The 20,100-nt window shown below is 47.4% G+C and overlaps 1 protein-coding gene across 6 annotated transcripts in view; it reads left to right on the top strand.

Annotated features, from left to right (window-relative positions):
- ENAH (ENAH actin regulator) overlaps positions 1-20,100 on the top strand; it is a 799,370-nt gene that overhangs the window by 712,862 nt on the left and 66,408 nt on the right. For all 6 annotated transcript variants that reach the window (XM_086926161.1, XM_086926157.1, XM_086926158.1 and 3 more), the window contains one exon: positions 14,691-14,769. In XM_086926161.1, coding sequence (XP_086782287.1) covers positions 14,691-14,769 — 79 coding nt within the window. The remainder of the gene's footprint in view (positions 1-14,690; positions 14,770-20,100) is intronic.

Raw genomic sequence — 20,100 nt, 5'->3', positions numbered from 1 at the left:
TGCTAAAACTGGTGCTTGACATAAGGCTTTCTTTAAGTCTTCAAAAGCTTGTGTATGTTCCTGAGTCCAAGGGAGGACAGTCGATGTCGCTGCCTGCTGAGTTGTCAACTGAATGAGTGGCTTTGCTAGAAATGCATATTGGGGAATCCATTGTCTGCAGTACGAGGTGAGGCCTATGAAAGCCTGCACCTCCTTTTGTGTTTTCGGTGGTGACATGTTTACAATTAGCTGGATGCGATCTGGAGTGAGCTGTCTCCCCACTTTGGACAGCAAGTGACCCAGGTACACAACTTGCTGAACACAGAATTGTAGCTTTGAAGGGGAAACCTTGTGCCCCTTGTCAGCCAGGAAATTTAAAACCGTCAGTGATGCTTTTTCACATTCGGGTTCGCTTCGTGCGGTGATCAGCAGATCATCGACATACTGGAGTAGGGCAGTGTTAACAGGCATGTGGATACTGTCAAGTTGTCTTTTCAGTGCTTGGCTATAGATGCTGGGGCTTTCTGTGAATCCTTGAGGTGCGCGTGAGAATTTGAAACTTCGTCCATTTAAACTGAATCCGAACAAGTATTGGCTTTCTGGATCAATTGGGACGCTAAAGAAGGCGTTCTTGAGGTCAATTACAGTAAAGAACGTCGCTTCTGAATCAATAGCTGTCAGTAATGAAGAGATATCTGGAACCACAGGATACTGTGGTACAATGCATTTATTCAATTCGCGCAGATCAATAACTAGTCGATAAACAGGTGGTGCATTTGGATCAGTACGTTTAAGAACTGGGATGATAGGAGAATTACATACATTGGAGTCGGTTTCCACGACCACTCCTTGTGCAATGAGCTCGTCAATGATTCTCAGCAAAGCCACTACAGCATCTGGAGGTAACTTGTATTGTCGAATTCGTGGTAATACCACTCCTGCTTTGAGTGTGACTCGATATGGTGTAATGTGCATACAACCTACATCAGTGGGGCCTTTCGCCCACAAGTGTGCAGGTACACTCTGTAACCGGGGATCCATGTCTCTTAATACATAATGGCCTTTGAAATCTCGCAAGAATAATCGTACTCCTTCCGGAGAACAGCATATTATAGCTCCTAGAGCTTTCAGTGTTTTTATGCCTAATAAGTTTTCTGGACATGCTTTTGTAAGCAATAAATCTGTAGTCCGTGTCAAAGGACCGACTGCAAGGGGAAGTGGCTGTGATACTTCATTAATAATAGGTTTTCCTGAAAATCCAAGGGAAACATTCTGTGAGCCTGAGAGGGGTGCCCCTGGAACCTCCTTGTGACTGATTGTGGTCCTGCTTGCCCCTGTGTCAATTAAAAACTTTCTGTCTTTTCCTAACACTTGACTGTGTACATAAGGACCCTCTTGATCCACAGGAACTTCAATAAGGGGCAAGCCAAACTCCCTCTCTAGGCTGTTTCATGTGTACCGCTGATAATGAGGGTAGTCATTCTGTGCATACTGGTACATCTGTTGTGTCGTGTTCTGTGTTGCAGTGATAGGCTGTTGCTGTGGCACTGCTACAGTTTGTGATGAAGCTGGCATAGGCGGAATATGTTGTATATTCTGTGGCACTTGTTGCTGGGCTTGATCTTGTCTAGGTACACGCGGTCTCTCCTTGGTCTTACCCGTGGAGATATTGTGTTTCAGAACTGCACAATCGTTTACATAATGACCTGGCTGTTTACAATAGTTACATGTCCCTTTAACAGGAGCCGTCGAATTACTAGGCTGGGTCGCACCCTTTTTGTGACCATCAGCAGGAACTGACTGGGCAACTAACATTTTCATTTTCGTGTCTTTCATACGTCGTTGTTCATGTTCTTGTTCTTCTCTAATTCTATTCTGGTGGTACTGTAACATTTGTAACATTTGTGAAGGGGTGTTAGCTTGCCAGGTGCTTTCGACTTTCAGTACTCTGTTCTTAACCTGGGGCAGTGAATTCTCAACTAATTTTGTTACAAAAAGGTGTGGATAGGACTCGCTACTTGGTTTCAGGCCGCTATTAATACCAAAACATTTCTCAAATCGAGTATAAAAATCACTAGTGTCTTCATCGGGTTTCTGTTTACATGCTGAGATTGCACCCCAATCTTCCTTTTTCGTACTTAATAAACGTGGCAACACTTGTACTAACAATCCTGGTAATGCTTTAACCTTATCCCCGAGCCCTTGGCCTGGAATTCTAGTATTTTCTTCGTTTTCTAATGCAGTCCAATCAATCTTTGCATTTCCCACTTCCCATTCTTTTTCCTTAAGTTTCTCATAAATACCAGGAGGCAGTAGTACTTTCAATATCTTCATAAGGTCGGGGTAAGTATAGTCACCCATGAGTAACATGTCTTTTATTTCACGGTGAAAACCTGCGGGATCTTTATCATGGCTAGGTACTAGTTTCTTCATTTCCAATAATTCTATTTTGGTTATGGGTGTGAACACAAACACACGTCTAAGTGTATTATCCGTATTCTGAACTGGGTGCACTTCTCGTAACGGATTCTGTCTATCCAGGTAATACATTTTTCTTTCCATGGAGTGTGCTGAATCAGATTGTGGACATAGGAAGGCACTATATCTGTGCCGCTGTTCTAGAATTACCTTAATTAGGTCGGTACCTAGACCTCTCCATTTATTCATGAGTAGTTCTGCTAATATATCAGGCAGGGGGCCTGGATCGGAATGTTGGCTTCTATATAATAGAAGTAGGTGTTGTATCATGTATGTACCAGCTAAACGCTGTTCACTTGGTGTCATGTTCAAAAATGTGTGTGCTAACGCATCATCACTATATTTCTCGGGACTGTCAGCCCATTGTACTGCTGACCTCGCTAATTCTTGTTCATCCATAGAATCTAGTACATGGTACCCCATTCGTTCTCTAAGTCTGTTATCAGTAGCTTGAAATAAGTGTTCAGGAGTTCTTGGATTACACATGGCTTCTTGAAAAATTCTTTTACTTTCTGGACGCACTGGGCGCATTGAATTATTAAAGGGTCTTCCTTTACCTACGTATGCTACCATTTCTCTAACTGGTAATTGTGTTTGTCCTGTAGCTTCTTCTAGTGGCTCCTCTTCTGAGGACTCAAACTTGTCTGATTCATTTTCTGGTTCTATCTGTCTTGTTTCATGTATTTTTATTACTACGCTTCTGATTCTTTGATACATGTTTTTTATACAATTCTGTTTATCATGGCTCCCGTCTGCTATATTCTGACCCCATCTATGGAGTGCTTTCATTTCCTCCGGGTCCATCCCCGGCCTATCTTGTTCTCTTATTAAGCAGTTTATAAAAAACCGTAATATCTTGGCTTGAATGTCAACTTTCTGGTGAGCCATGGCTTCCTTAATACATTCAGGTCCCTGCCCTGTTTGGACAAAACGATATATTCTGTCTAGATGTTCCACCATTCCGGGTAGGGTCAACAAAAAGTTGGTGACCCGCCTTAGTCGTACTGATGCTAGTATTAGTCTTTCATAATTTCTACCGGGTACTGGATCATATCTACAATCCCCGAGACGGTCTTTTATTATATCGAAATCGGCTGATCGAGGTGTACGTTGTTGTGCTAGATCCCTGTAAGTCATTCTATGTACTTGTGGAGGTGTCTGGAAACCTATCGCTCCTCCGGACGCGCCTCCTGAGGCACTGCCTCCGAAGGGGTTGTTCGGATGTAAAGTGGGAGGAATGGGTGCGGGAAGAGTTGGAAGAACGGGAGGAAGACCAGGAGGGACAGTCTGAACGGGAGGAAGAGGTGGAGGAGTAGCTTGTCGCGGGGGTAGGAGCTGATTGTCTCGGGGTCGAGCGCCGCCAGGAGGAGGTGTACGCGGCGGTGCGGCATTAGCATATGCGGGCGCTACATCATCTAGATAGGAAGAAAGGAAAATGTCCTTCGCTGTTTTGGGATGCATTTTAGTCGGGAGCATGGGAGGTGGTAGATCTTTTGGTACTTCCGGAGTGGCCTTAGGTAAACCTTCGGCCAGGAGAGGATACATACCATCCCTAAGGGTGTTTAGTTGTCTGTCTACTTGTTCTATTTTTACTCGGATACCTTCCTCAACTAATACGTTTTCTTGGGCCTTGTCTGAATCCTCTTTCCTTTTCTCTTCTTTTCTAAGTGCTTTTTCTGTACGCCTATGCGATTCTTTACGCCATAATTCGATGGCATCTTTCTGTGACTGTCTGGCTTTCTTTTTTCGTAATGCTTCTTCTACTCTTATGATGCACTCTGAATCCCATGTCCCTGCAGCGGGCCATCTCTGATTCTCTGCTAGATCTTTAGTGTAGTCCACCCATAAATCGAGAAATAGAACGGCATCTAGGCCGTGCTTGTGGTACATAAAGTACCCTGGAGTGTCCCTAGGTGGGATGGGAACAGCTTCCTCGAGTACCCCTTTTCTAGTCTTTATCTGTCTTAATTTGGAGAACGGCATCTTAAAAATCTGGCTACTTAGTGCTTACTCAGATATGAACACAATGAACACAATAATCACAATAATGACGATCGAACAATCACTCATACCACGACATTCTGAGACACATTAAAACATTTTGACATGAATGATAACAATTAGAATGTAACTCGCTAACTGCATAATACTAGATACACTGCTCAACAGTGCAGACTGGATATACTGCTAAACAGTACAGATACACTGTCTAAAACAGCGCAGACCAGGTCTGTGTACCCAAACCTGTCTTGACCGGCACAACCTAATGCGCACGTCTAGATGCGCCCCCAGCAACGGTACTCACCGGGAAGCACGGAAACAGAAGGCCTCGGACCGGACTCGACTGGATTCGGACTGGATTTGGACTCGACTCGTGACGCAGATACTTCGGAACTTCGGAACCTGGTGGGCCTCCGTATACCTCGGATCTTGCTCTCTCAGCTAGGCTCTGGTCGGGATCCTCCGCACTTCTCACCGCCTCGTCTGGGTGTCGATCGCGGCCTCAGTCACCTCCGTTGGCCTGAGGGAGATACAGGAAATCCTGCGGGTATGCGTAGTTTCCGTCCGGCTGTGGCAGGGGGCTAAGCCTGCAAAGCACCTCCGGCGGGTGAGAGGGGGGACGGGTCCCTGTTCGGGCGCCAATTATGTGGTAAAATTAATTACCTGGTACTGAATTTCTATGCGGTAAAGTCAATAAGAATAACTCATAATAAAATAAGAGGCAAAATCCGTGATATTTGAGGTTTCTCAAAAGGGGTTTTATTCCTATAAAAGGAATTGGGTGATTAGCATATTGGCTCGAGCCAAGGTGGCATACCGTTCCGTCACCACGCAGGTTCAGGAAGGGACAGACTGACAGAGTCAATGGTAATATGCGAGTATGCAAGTATGCGACAATACATTATTGACAGGCATTCATATATATAGTCAATGCATTACAGTAAAGGCATATGCAGGAGGCGTAACAGCTGAGAAGAGAGATAAGAGTGCATGTACGTAATACAAAAAGGCGTTACAATAGGCGTGCATGAAGGTGTGAACAAGAACGTCATTTATCATGATGTCACAAGTAGGCGGATCCAGGAGTGAATCCGGCAGTGTCAGCAAAAATACATGGCAGAGATGCGTGCGCAGCAGTATGACGTGTAATGTACGTGTAACTTGAGGGGTGAAGGGGGACTTGACATTTAGCCCTACATGTGGAGACAGATGTCTGGATGTCAGATCAACCTAATCCCGAATCGTATCTAATATCTCATGTTTAAGGAACTGTATTATCTGGAAGGGAAAGGTCTCTCGGACAAGAGGCTATTCTATACTGACTGTGAGTGCGTGTATGAGCGTCTACGTGTCTGCATGAGATGCGAGGGGTACGAGGGAGGGCATGGGCCTACCATGGAAACAGAGCCATGAATTACTTGCATAGAGACAGTGAGGCCAAGCCCTTTGCTCTGCAGCTGGAAGGATGTTGACATGAAACTACTAGACAGGAATGTATTTTCGAGGAGTGGAGCAGATAATTCGAAGGTTGAATACAGTCTTGGCAGGCAACAGGCTGGGCCAAGCACCGTTAGCCGCACAGGAAGTAAGGCAGAGGTCACGGGTATAGATGTAAGCCCAGGTTTGAGATTCAGAGTCAGAAGGCAGGAAAAGGCTCGATGGCAGATTTCAGGGCCTACTTCGCCAGAGCTGAAAAACGTGTAAAGTACACTACATAAAGACGTTGGCATGGCATATTTAGGAACGGACTATTTGACCCATTCATGGTGGATCTGAAAGAGGACATGTTAACGTTGGACGCAAATATATTTGCGTCTTCATAGCTTGAAGGGGAGGGAACATACATGTACTTGTAGCGTGTACACGGAGTCGGTGGGGTCTAAGATAGGGGACACAATCGATCACAAAATTTATATTTCCTCACTTCAATGTCTTAGCAAGTAGAGGCCTTATGAGAGTCCATGCTGCATATATTTGGCACTTGACCAGCTCTCTCTAGCATACTTCGGCCCGAGGATCCACAGGGGCCTTAAGTCTGAATTCCTCCTGCCAGTCCACCCTCTGAGCTGTCTGTACCCCTTTAACCAGCATTTGGTTCAGCACAGGCTATGGAGCGGACTTTGGATCCAACACATTCCTATGCAGTTGAGAAGACTGCGCCGAGCTCAGACCAGCACGCACACACTAGGTAACCCAGTACCTTGCCCTTAGCACATCACATGGGCCCAAACTATACACAATCTTTTTGTCACTGACTTGGGGGCAACTGTGTTCTCTAAGATAAGGGAAACTGGTGTGAGGAGCTTCAGGATGCAAGTGGCCTGAATACTTCCCCATATAGTGGTCTTGCCACGGGGGGAAAGTGCTTCTTTTGCTGCTGTTATGAGAAGAGCAACAGAGGTTTTTGATCCCCACCATGAAAGTGCAGACTTATTTATTAACTGTAGTACTTCAAACTGGGCAGCCTCTCACAGAGCCCATGTTACCATTTAATGAGGCCCTTACGGATACACTTTTGAGCACTTGGTCAAAAGCATGTTCATGTCCACCTGGTAATAGACAGGCTGCTCTTCACCATTGTTCCACACCAGGAAACCCAACCTTTCTTACTCAACACATTCACCTGAGAGACAGATGGCATAGGCATCTGCAAGCAAAATCAATTCAGATGTTTTCCTGTAAATCCCCCTGATCGTGAATCATAGATTGAAACTTTTGCAAGGTGGATTTTCTCGTCCACAAACTTGGCCCTGAAATCTGTGGATGCCACCTTTCTCCTGAGCCACTACTCATGACCTTTGGGTTACTTTGGCCATTTTATTGCACTCGCAATTTCAGTCAGAAAGCAAACTCCCTTGAAGTTATTCAATGAGCGCAAAGCCACAACACTTGAGCCTTTGTGCTCTCACAGGACAATTCCCCCAGCAATTGTTTTCTATGCCTACAGTAAAGGCTTTCATTTCACCAGCACCAGACTCCTCCACCATCACAGCAGTCCTTTCACCCCTTTCATGGATGGGGTCAGGATTTTTAGAGACAGTGCTCAGGACAGCAGAGACAACATGCAGCACATTTCCCCCATGTCCCATCGGCTGCAAAACTGATTTAGTGTGTCCTTCCTGGCACTTAGCCACTCTGTTGGAGGCAGGATCAAATATTTCCACAAGTGTGGCAGTTTATTACTTCAGACTAGTGGGTCCTCCTAATTTTCCTTTAGATCTATGTCCTCTCCCTTTTTTTACCCCCCACACCATCAGAGCGGCTGGCACGTCTTGTCGGTAGGAAGTGCAGGCCCTTTTGGACCATGGAGAGGTTTCTGAGCTCAAAAGTAGGAACTGTTTGTGATTCTTACGGCTTCATTGTGCCCAGGAATATGGAGGCCTTTTTCCAATTTTAGATGTTCACACTTTATATGCCTTTCTGCAGAAGAATACATTCAAGATGCTCACACTAGCCCAGGTCATCGCTGCCCTAGACCCTTCAGAGACTGGATGTTGGCATAGAACTGGCAGCCCGATTGTTTCCATATACCTGTCCTGCAGTTCAGTGGGCCAGGAGCATTTCAGTTTGCCATGTTCCCTGTTGGCCTCCTGCATCTTGCTGGTCAAACAAACTTGGTAGCATATGAAGGCTCTGCAGTGGGACCTTAAATCCAGGTGAACACCGCATCAGGGTAATCTGACGAACTATAACCAAATCTAAGAGAAAATGTAAAAGATATGCACTGGTGGTGATTGGGCCAGTTGACAGCCCCTCGCCTTACCTTACACACACACCTTCCCCCTCCCTCTGAAAGCTGATGTTGGTCACAGATGCATCACTACTAGGTTAGGGAAGTCATCTGGGAGAGGCAGTGGTCAGAGGCCTCTCGTTTCTGGCTTAGACTTTAACTCCCCATATATCTGTTGGAGTTAATGGTGATTCGCATAGAGTTGAAGGCTTTCCTACCAACCATCAGAGGAAGGCACTGATGCAAGTGCTCACATACCCCATCACTGCCATGTGGTACTGCAGCAAGCAGGGTGCGGTTTGGGGCCCTGTGTCAGGAGGCTCTTTGCTTCTACTAGTGGCTGGAACACTAGGAATTTCTCTGGTGGTGAATCAACCTGTTGTGATGGCATTTTTGAAAGGTTTCTAATCGTTTAAGCTAAAGCCCTTTATGATGCATCAGTGGGACTTGAACCTAGTCCTCTTTTTCCTGATGTACATCCCTTTCCGATGATCACTTATGCTTTGAGACTTTTAGCATTGAAGACCGTCTTTCTTCCTGCCGTAACATCCGCTACGTTGCTACCCACTTTCTTTCCAGATAAGTTCATGTTGAGTTCCTGGGCTTCGTTTTTTACCGAAAATGGTCACTCCTTTTCATCTCGGACAGGCAATCACCCACCCAGTATTCTCTACTCCACTTCATACCTCTTGAGGAGGGGGCGATACCACACGACTTCGCCCAGACGTCCTCCGGGGGCGTGACGTCAGCGAGGCCACATAAGGCCCACCCGGCGCGTTGATGTCAGTTTTCTTGTCCGGGTGCAACGCGGATCCGGAACGTGTTCCTTGCCTGTTTCAGGCCTCCTTTTTTCCACTTCTGAGCGTGTTTCTTGGGAACAGTGTGCGAATGCCTTCAGGCTTCAAGACATGCTCGTCTTGCGTGAGCCAGATGTCTGCGACGGATCCTCACCCCATCTGCATGTGTTTGGGGAAGCACCACGACTCCACCGACTGTGAGGCGAGTCAACAAATGAAACCAGAGTCCCGGCAGGAGCGCCAGATGAAACTCATTTCGGCATGCATGTCCAGGTCGACGGCGCCGCCGCATCCGTGCCACGAGGATGGCTTTAAGAAACTCTGTCTCCGACATCAAATCCTACTTCTTCCAGGCCGCAAGAGCGTCACTCACCTGCCGGTAAGTGTCGCAGTTTGTCCCCGAGGGCTGGTCCTCTGCCTTTTCAGGGCGTGGGTTCTCCACAGGTGGCGTGGGAGCGACTAGAGCCCAGATGGAGGCCTATTCGTTGGCCTTGCAGGCCTCTTTGGCTTCTCCTTAGTCTCCTTCTCATCCCGGGACGTCTGCGGATCCCTTGCCGCATGCGGGTACTTCGGCAGCATCGCTTCCAGCGCCAACAGGTTCAGAGGATGTTTTGCCGTCGGGGTACAGCCCTTTGGGGTTCCCTCCTTGGGACCACGGCGCCTCTGCCTCGCGGCAAACTCCTGCAGGGGTCCCTGTGGTGTTGCGGGGGGTTGCCGGGGCACTGGGTCTGTCCTATAGTCCCCTTCGGTCCTCTGGGCAGGTGGCAGCCTTGTCCTAGGCTGAGGTGACGCCCCTCAGGTGCCAACGGGTGCTGCCCTGGTGGTGCCAAAGGGGCAGGCAAGGGGTAGGGCCGTGTCCCGGGGTCCCCCTCGTCCCTCTACGTAGGCAGCTGCCTCGTCGGAGGTCGAGTCGGTGCCTTTTCGGCACCGTTTCTTAGTCGCCCCGGGTCCGACCCAGCCTCGGTCTCCTGCGGCACGCAGTGTGGCGGAGGTCGTTCTAGCGTCTCCTTCGGCGCCGGACGACATTGACCTGCCGCTGGTCGCGGACTGTACGGCGTTGGGCCGGCGTCTGGTCGTTTATTTGTCTTCAGACACCCCCTCTTCTCCATAGGTTCAGCGGTTGTTGGTTTAATCTTCTCTAGAGACGGGTTGCCGCGTGGTGGCTTTTTCCCCGGCGTCGTCTAAGAACAGCTCTTCGCCGCAGTCTTCGCCAGAGGCACCTCAGGATCCCGATTCCTCTGTCCCCCTTCCCGGACTTGGCCTTTCCTTCCTCCGGTTGGACTGGGGAACGGCCGCCTTAGATTGCAACCGTCACACACAGAGGAATTGCTTTCCCTACCGCGGGGCCCTATGGAGGCGGGTGCTGCCTTCGCTTGGGCTCGTTCCACGGCTGCGGGAATCTTGCGCATAGGCGATCCAGCTGCCAGTTTCCCCACAGATCATCTTCTGGAGGTCCTCCATCAGGGTTCTGGTGGTCGGGAGCTGCTTCTTCCCTTGGAGGCTTCGCTACACACTTCACTCTTTGAGGCTTGGGGACGGCCCGCCACGGTGGACCTGGTGCCCCAACAACTTCTGCACTGCCATCGTCCTGCGCCGCATGATCCTGTCTCTTTCCCTCCACCCCTCTACCAGGGGGCCCTCTTTTACAGACTGCCTTTCCCTCCCTGCCGTCTGTGTTGTTCCCCCCCCCCCCTCCCCATCCCCCCCATCACGGGAGGCCCGCTGGTTGGATTCCTGGGGGCCCAATATTTTCGCCTCCACCAGTGTTGCTTTGCGGGCCATTAACACTCTTTGTGTATTGGCTAGGGCTACTTCTTGCTGGTGGGATTCTGCGGAGTCCCTTTTGTCTGCCGCTTCTCAGGATGGTGCCTGTGTTGATCTACGGCACCATGTGTTGGATGGCCACGAGCAGGTGGCATTTATTCTTCGCTCCGTTCTGGACAGTTCGGAGGTGCTTGGTCGTACCATGTCTTCTTCAGTGGCTCTTCGTCCACATTCCTGGCTACAGGATAAGGTCTTCCTGGGAACGGCTGGTGGACCTTTCCTTTTATGGCACTCTTTTGTTCCAAGAGATGCTGGACAAGAAGGTTTTCCGGGGCCAGTCTAACGCCTAGGGATAATTCTACGTGAAGGAATCTGCGGCTAGAATTTTCTCTACCAGATACATCGTTACCGAAGGTAAGTAACTTGTACATCACTTTCTAGAGCGTCATGATATCAAATGGCTCAATGCAGGTGTCATCTAGTGCCGTGCAGGAATACAGCTTTTAAAGTTTCCAGATCTAGTCAGACGCCTGGGGTTTATTTACAATGCGAGGAATTTTCAGTTAGAGTACCCTCAAGAAAGATAGTTGCCGAAGGTAAGTAGCTTGTTCTTCAGTCTTTTGAGGGAATCAAATTGAAGGACATTGCACCGCGCCGTGAGGGGAACGGCTGCCATACCTGCACTCTCCTTTCCTCCCCTGCCGTGAGGGCAACGGCGCATCCACCATCACCGGGACGAACCACAACTCCCAGCAGCCCCGGGTCAGGCGCAGCGGGAGCAACGTCGACAACGCGCCTGGCGGCGCATTAAGAGAAGGGCACGCCTCCCGTCCCGCGGGCGGTGCCGGCTGAGCCCGGGCAGAGGGCGGGCCATCTGTGGCCAGCAGAGGTCAGGTCGGGCCACCCCCCTTGGCTGCAGGATGGGGAAGCACAAACTAAACTCCAGAGAAGGGGAAGGTAAGAAGGCTAAGGTCACCCGGAAATCGGAGACTATTATTTCATAGTTAACTTCTGCTGTGGGGGCATTAAACGATCAAATTGCTAATGTAGAGAAGGAATTGGGACTTGATCTACTTACAGGTGCATCATGGGAACAGGGCAGACTAAACTACCAAGCCAATTCTTCACCAGAAAGGAGACAAGCTACCGGGGACCGGTTTCTGGCATTTCAGCCGTCTTCGGCCCGGTTTGCTTGAATCCTGATGGAGCAGTGAGAAAGGGACTCATGTCTGAGTATACCCTGCCACACCTATGGTGGCCAAAAACGATTCAGAAAAGGGGGTGGTGATGAACAGAGTGTCTGAATTGAGCAGACCACTCTTACCCAGTCCAAAGATCAGGGCTTGATCCATCACCGTTATTTATCTCACTGCCCCATCCCAGCTCAGAACCTGGCTAAATGCAAATCAGTCTGTCCCTGGCCCAGTGCATCATGGGAACAGGGCAGACTAAACTACCAAGCCAATTCTTCACCAGAAAGGAGACAAGCTACCGGGGACCAGTTTCTGGCATTTCAGCCGTCTTCGGCCCGGCTTGCTTGAATCCTGATGGAGCAGTGAGAAAGGGACTCATGTCTGAGTATACCCTGCCACACCTATGGTGGCCAAAAACGATTCAGAAAAGGGGGTGGTGATGAACAGAGTGTCTGAATTGAGCAGACCACTCTTACCCAGTCCAAAGATCAGGGCTTGATCCATCACCGTTATTTATCTCACTGCCCCATCCCAGCTCAGAACCTGGCTATATGCAAATCAGTCTGTCCCTGGCCCAGTGCATCATGGGAACAGGGCAGACTAAACTACCAAGCCAATTCTTCACCATAAAGGAGACAAGCTACCGGGGACCGGTTTCTGGCATTTCAGCCGTCTTCGGCCCGGCTTGCTTGAATCCTGATGGAGCAGTGAGAAAGGGACTCATGTCTGAGTATACCCTGCCACACCTATGGTGGCCAAAAACGATTTTGTGATCTGTGATTTTTGATAGATGTTCTGGTATACATGTTTCATAAGCAGAATACTTATCAGCTCTATATAGCCGCATATATGAATCTGCCACTGAAGCGGAGATGTTTCAGTATAGAATTTTCTATGTATAATTTTGTAGATTTTTCTATAGTATATGATCGGTGAATTGACAATGTGAAAATTTGAATTCAAGATGGATCGACTATAGATATGATTTCGAATTGCCCGATGCATATGAACTTTTGACGGATGAAATTTGATGCATTTTATGTCAACTCTGTATAAAATAGCATATGTATCCTTGTATAAATGTAAGTATTATCATGATGAAATGAAATGATAGAGGATATTAGCCGATCCACGGCTTTGTTTTGTTTGTCTTAAACAATTTTGATGTCATAAATACCCCCTGCCCACGTATAACAGCCCATTAACAGCCCATTGGTGGGCTTTATTTACACCTTACATGAATTTATAGGGTGCATTTAAACAACTCTAAGGTGGCGCGCACAGTGACTTTAGTGGGGTTAGTCCTCTTTTTGTATCTGTGTAATTCACACTGACTAAGGCAGCACGCCGAAACGCGTCTGTGTAAGCCCCCCGCAGAATAAAATCTTGCGTGGTTGATACAAACTCCTCGAGTGCTGTTTTGTTTTGTTCGGTAAAAGGAAGAAGAATTGGAGCGTTATGTTACGCGGCATCCCGCGAGTATATATATATATATATATATATATATATATATATATATATATATATATATGTATGTATGTATGTATGTATATGTATGTATGTATGTATGTATATGTATGTATATATATGTATATATATATATATGTATATATATATATATATATACACAAAGACTTGTCATACGCTACTGCAAAACACATGGCAACCTGTTAAAGTGACTGGAGAGCCATGTCCTATTATGGGATACATATGATTGATGTGGATGAACGTGGGGGCAATAGAAAGCGCAAACTGCGACAAATTGCAAATTGAATCTAAGTTTATAATCAGACTTAAAACCAAAATGCCCAGAGGGATGAACTTTGACGAAGAACTTTATGTACATTTGGAATAACATCAGAGAACTGTTATATGAACTGCGATGGTGAAATGTAAATACATTGAATTGCTTAAATTGGGTACTATACCAATTAATGTAAAAAAACATAGAGGAATGATGTTGAACTATGGTACTATACCACAACAGAACTCATCAGTGCTTTTATGCGGCAGCCAAGAATCATACATCTGTATCATAATTTTCATAAGTCGAATGTCCAATATTAATGCAACGTCACAGTACTTAATGCCGATAATTATGTGCTTAAAACGCTATATGTCAGAATCATGTGAAACTTTCTGTTTTATAATCGAACCACTAGTCCCACAATGCACCTTAATAGCCAGGTGGGATAAATAGTAGACATAGTTAATTGCTCACTTACCGTGAACAAAGCCTGTTCCCAGGCTGAAACGCGTTGGTCTGAGCTGGAGTAATAAACCCTCGTGAATAACCCAGAACTTTGTGTGCCGCATTCCTTGTGTGAACAAAAAAAATATATATATATATGTCGCGGAAACGCGTTTGTCATGATTAGTCACTCCAATTGTTGTAGACCACATTAATCGTTCATTTACTGGATAAAGCAAAATAAAGACGTACGTGTCAAAATGCCTGAAGAGTCCTGAATCATCCTCTTTTGTGCCGCTGCAAGGGGGGCTGAGTTAATCAAGCCGCTGTGGAGTGGATATATCCATACATCACTGAAGGGGTTAATATTGGCTGCAGACTGTCACTTAGTACTGGTTGTGAGTTCTGCAAACTACTTTTTTTATTCATAAAGAAATTATGTATCCTGATGAGGAATGTTAGTCTTAGTTAATCTCCTTTGCCTAATTGAAATTAGACCTTTGCAACATGTATATTTTCTTGAGCTTCTAAAATCTATACTCTACTTTCATCAATAGACCAAAATCCGCAACATCTGGGCCACCTAGTGCCAATGGCGTGCAGTCGGAAGGATTAGACTATGACCGATTGAAACAGGTATGCATGGTTTTAAACTAATATTGCATCCAGTAAAAAGAAATTTGCTTTATTTTGAATTATCAAAAGTTGTCAACATTCTTCAATGATCAATATTATGGAAACTGCTATGATCAGGACAAAATGTTGAAACTTGCAGTGTCTGTCAAACAGGCCATACCTTTTAATGTATCTTCACTATAGCTAGTGTTTTGAATAACTTTGAATTGCATGTGGGCTTTTTTGCCCTTTGTTTTATAGTGAAGCAATCTTGTAATGTTGGTTATTATTATTATTAATTAAATTTATATTGCGCACAGCTACCCTGGGCAGGGTTTCCAGGCGCAAGTAGTTAGACTACTGCAACGGAATAACCAGATAACTCATCACTTAGAAAACAGCCAGGTCTTAAGATTTCTCCGGAACCTAAGATAACATGGTTCCTGCTTCATAGGCCAGGGAAGAGAATTCCACCATCTGGGGCCAAGAAACGCAAAGGAACGACCACCCATTCTGGATAGTCTACAACTAAGTGTTACCAAGTTACCCTGAGCGGCTGAGCGTAGGGACCGCGAGGGGACATAGGGGTGGAACATCTCCTTAAGATAGTGAGGGGCAGACCCTTGGTTGATTTTAAAAATCAGACACAAGGTCTTAAATTTAATACGCCTCTCAATGCGGAGCCAGTGCAAATCCCGCAAAACGGGGGCGATGGATGGTCTCTTAGGGATCTGACACACAAGACGGGCTGCGGAATTCTGGACTACCTGGAGTTTCTTCAGCACCTCCTGATTTCCTCCAAGGTACAGAACATTCCCGTAGTCCAGGCGCGAAGTGACCAGCGCCTGGACCACAGTTCTTTTCGTGGAGTCGGGGAGCATCCAGATAATCTTCTGCAACCATCTTAGAATAGTAAAGCATGTGGAAGCAACGCTGACCACCTGTTGCCGCATTGAGAGGATGTTATCGAGGATAAACCCCAGGTTACAAACTTGGGTAACAGGTTGAGGGAGAGGGAGCATTTCCACTGGCCAATGTTTGGGCCCCCAAAGGTGCTTGTGTTTGCCAAGAATAACCACCTCTGTTTTCTCTCCATTTAATTTCAGCAAGTTAGCACTCATCCACTCCGACACCCGCCGTAAACCAATTTGTAGGGAAGGAGGAGACCCTTCCTTGTAGAGAACAGGGAGAAGATGATTTGCTTGTCATCAGCATACGAGAAGAGAAATAGACCTGCATCCTCTACTATTGATGCCAGGGGTCTCACATAGATGTTAAAGAGCACAGGGCTCAACGTGGACCCCTGGGGAACTCCGTGCACAGATGACCTGATGGTAGATGAAGATTTGGAAGAGAACCTGAAATGTACGGTCGCTAAGGAAGTAGGACAGCCAGGATAGCGCATGCCCTTTAACTCCTGCTGACTGGAGAGACTTTAACAGGATAGAATGTGACACCATGTCAAATGCGGCGCTCAGATCAAGTAAAATGAGCGCCGTTGTTTCCCCTCTGTCCAAGCAGGAGCGCTACTTTTCCGTAACCCCCAACAAGGCGTTTCGGTAGAAGAATGAGTTCTAAACCCCGATTGGGACTGGTGTAAAAAGCCTGAACGTTCCACATGGGCTGAAAGTTGACCGTTGACATGTTTTTCCAGAACTTTAGAAAGGACCGGCAACAACGAAATAGGGCGGAAGTTTGACATAACCATGGGATCAGCCCCGCCTTTTTCAGCAAAGGAACCACCATTGCACGTTTCCATTCACGAGGAATTCATGATTCTCGCAAAGAAGCATTTAACAGAGCTTTGAGAATACCATGCGCTTCTCGAGAAAGCTGTTGCAAGATGTTTACGGGGAGAGGGTGTAAAGGGGAGCCAGATTTTACCCTAGTTAAACAATCCAAGAAAGATTCATCATCCAAAGGCTGCCACGTAGAAATCTTAGTTGCCGAGGGATGATGACTCCCGCTTGCCATCTAGGTAAAAAGATTCACTATATTTACAGAATTGGGGGTCTTTAATGAGCTATATATTGTTTCAACCTTAGCGGTAAAGTAATTTGCAATATCGATGCATTGGATATAATCTAAGGCTGGAGGTAGTGGAGTCGTTTTAGATCCTGCCAGCTTCTTAACCATGGAAAATAAGGCCTGTGGACGGTTCACTGCGGTGGAGATGGCATTCGACACAAAAGATATTTTCGCCGCCTTACATGCCAGGTGATATTTGTTTAAGGAGGCCTTGTAGTCTGACTTACCCTTAAGGGAGTAAGTCTTACGCCATCTTCTTTCTAAATGTTTACATTTTGATTTAATGTCATTTAGCTCATTATTAAACCATGTACCAGGAGGATGGTGGGTCGAGTACATTTTGATTTCATGTCCTTTAGCTCATTATTAAACCATGGGGCAGGAGGATGGTGGGTCGAGCTGCGTTTTACTGCCATAGGCAGACCTTTATCAATAGTCTTAACTAGTTAGTCGGATACCGCAGTGTTTAAAGAGCAGCAGGGTAAGTTAGTGTCCGGGGGATTTTCCCCTAGCAAATTAAGGGAGTTTAAGTCTAAGTTTTTCCTAGGCCGTCTACTGCCTAAGTCCTCACTGCTGGTCAACCAAATATCCCCTGGGGTGACTAATTTAAATGAGATGGCATAGTGGTCAGACCATCCCCAGAGGAAGAGCAGGTACACCACAGTCCCATGCCAGGTTGGAGATGATGGGTTCCAACAAATGACCCGCCTGGTGAGTAGGACCCTGATTATGTAGCAGCAGGTTGAGAGCTTCAAGATCAGTCAACCGAGTTGAGCTCCCCATGTCCAGGGGGTCCTCTAGATGAAAGTTGAGGTCCCCCAGGATAGTAAAGTTTGCAGCCTTCATAATGAGTGGGGCCAGTAAATCGGAAAATGTACCCAGCCAATTCTTAGAATTCCCCGGAGGACGATAAATAAGCAAACCCGATAAGGTCATTTGAGGAAAAATGGCAAGTTTAAACAAAGCAGCTTCACAATCTGGAAAAGGTAGAGGCTCAAGTTTACAGGAATAGATGTCTTTAACACCAGGGCGCGGAGGGGCGCAGACTGGCTTGCCTCTGGCATGCCTCCGGCGCGCGCTGCGCGCTAGCATAAGGTAGTATTTAAGGTGTCAGTAGCAGCGAGAATGCGGCAAGAGTGTCAACCTGACTAGCGAGCCCCTCGTAAGACAAGGACAGGACGTGGGGTTAGAGCGCCGCCATCTTGGTAGTAGCCTAGTACAGGTACACACTACACTAGCCTTCCCTGGAGGCAGCGAAATCAGCAACAATTTAACATAGAATGACCACAAGAGGAGAACAAAAGGTTCTCGGTGCCCCAATAATTTTTAATGTGCGGGTAGGAGGAAGATTTGTGTGAATAGATTTCTATTTTTAAAAACGCTAAAGAAAAAGAAAAAAAAACGAGTTTTAAAACCACAGACAAGCAAACCAGTTACTTGGTGGTTATGCTTAATGTGAAATAAATAGGGTATACTGCTTTTGTTTGTTACTTTCAATATGGTTCTCTGGCAATACCATTCAGCCTTAAATGGGCCTCCGCTACCTGTGAGAAGCTGAGTTTCTGTTGCAGTAACAACCCCACACACTTTTTGCCAGACTACTGAAGCACTTTGCCTTGATGTGCCCTGGATCCTTGCCAATCAGGTTCCCAGGGTCTGTGTTCTTTCCCCAAAACTGAATCTTGTACACCCAATTGGCACTCTGGCCACAGGTTAGCCCCTAGTAAATGGTACCACATGTACCCAGGGCACTGTGACCAAGGAAGGCCGTTAAGGGCTGCAGCACTTATTGTACCACCCTTAGAGTTCCTGTACCTTTACACTCACACACTGCCTTTGCAGGCTGCGTGTTTTGGTGCCGAACAAAGTAGGCATGGCACACATCCCAGTGTGCCATGCCTACAACCCACTGCCCTGGCAGGGATCAGTCGCCCCTCTAGCTGGGTGCACTATACCAGCGGTGAGGGTACAGGTGCATGAGCCCTGTATCCCTACAGTGTCTAAGTCATTTCTTAGACATTGTAAGTGCAGTCCTGCCATTAAGAGTATATGGTGCTGGGAGTTTGTCATTACTAGCTCCACAGCACCATAATGGCTGCACTGATAACTGATGCCAGTGTGGTATTTAATGAAAAAATGCATACAGAGGGCATTTTATAGCTACCCTCTGAAAAACGACCAGGGTCTGGTGGGTTCCCTGACTGGTGCACATCAGCCTGCCACCACAAGACATGTTTCTGGACCCCTGGGGTGGGAGCCTTCGCCCAGAGCCCACAAATGAAGCCTTTTTCTGGGAGGAGGTGGTCACCCCTCCCCCAGGCCAGGAAGAGCCATCAGTGGCAGGGGAGCTTCAAGGACCTTCCAACCTTTGTAGTGCTACCCCAAGCCTCTCCTGTCATCAGGAGCAGGCCCGCTTCCTATCTCCCCTCCTTTTCGGCAGGAAAGACAGGTGGGTAAAATTAGCCAATCCACAAGGTGTGCCCGCACTCTGCCAACCCCACCCCTCAGGTGGGGGTGGCGAGGTGAAGCACACTCTTCAGTGCCCGCCATCTTGCAGATGGCAGGTACTATGCAATCAGGATTAGGGATTGTGTTCACTCCCCCACGTGGGGTGAGCACCCTAAGGGTGTAGTCACCCTAAGGTCAGTAGCCCATTTGCTACTGACCTCAAGACCCCTAAGCCCCCCTGCCCCCACTAATTACAGTATTTAGGGGCCAGCCGGGAACCAAGAAGGCAGACAAGAAACCAGAGGAAAAGAAGACTGACCGAACAGCTGTGCCGAAGCTAACAAGAGGAGTATGCCCACTGACTTTGCCCCAGCCCTACCTGTCAGTCCACACCTTGAACCTCCTCCAGCAAAATTCCAGTGTGTCCTGCAGCCAGCAAAGATTTTGTGAGTGAACAAATCCGGTGTTCACGGGAGACCGACTCCAGCTCTGCAAGGATCCGCAAGTCTGCACCCGACACCCACGGCCCGAGTTCGAGTGGCCCAACACTAAGAGGTCTCCCCTGCGATCAGGACCGAGATCCGGTGACCCCTGACTTGCCTCCAGCCGACGCCTGCAGTCTAAATGCAGAAGGTCTCCCCAACTGCAACCAGGAGCTGGTAAGAAGATCCAACCTTAAAAGGCACCCCTGCACCAGACGCCCCACAGCCTTGGGTGGCCCAACCAACAGTGCCTACCCAACTCCCAGCATCCCAACTTATTTCTCCAAGTGGTGGTCGCACCCAGAAGACCTTAGTCCCCGAGCCTGTAGAGCTTTTGCAAACCGGAGACTCCCCATTGAAAGCTGCATGGCTCCTGGCGCCAAAACAGCACTCT

Source organism: Lissotriton vulgaris, chromosome 6, assembly GCF_964263255.1.
Source record: "Lissotriton vulgaris chromosome 6, aLisVul1.2, whole genome shotgun sequence".
NCBI lineage: Eukaryota > Metazoa > Chordata > Amphibia > Caudata > Salamandridae > Lissotriton > Lissotriton vulgaris.
The sequence above is the reverse complement of the archived record's forward strand: the minus strand, read 5'-3'. Positions and strand labels throughout refer to the sequence as shown.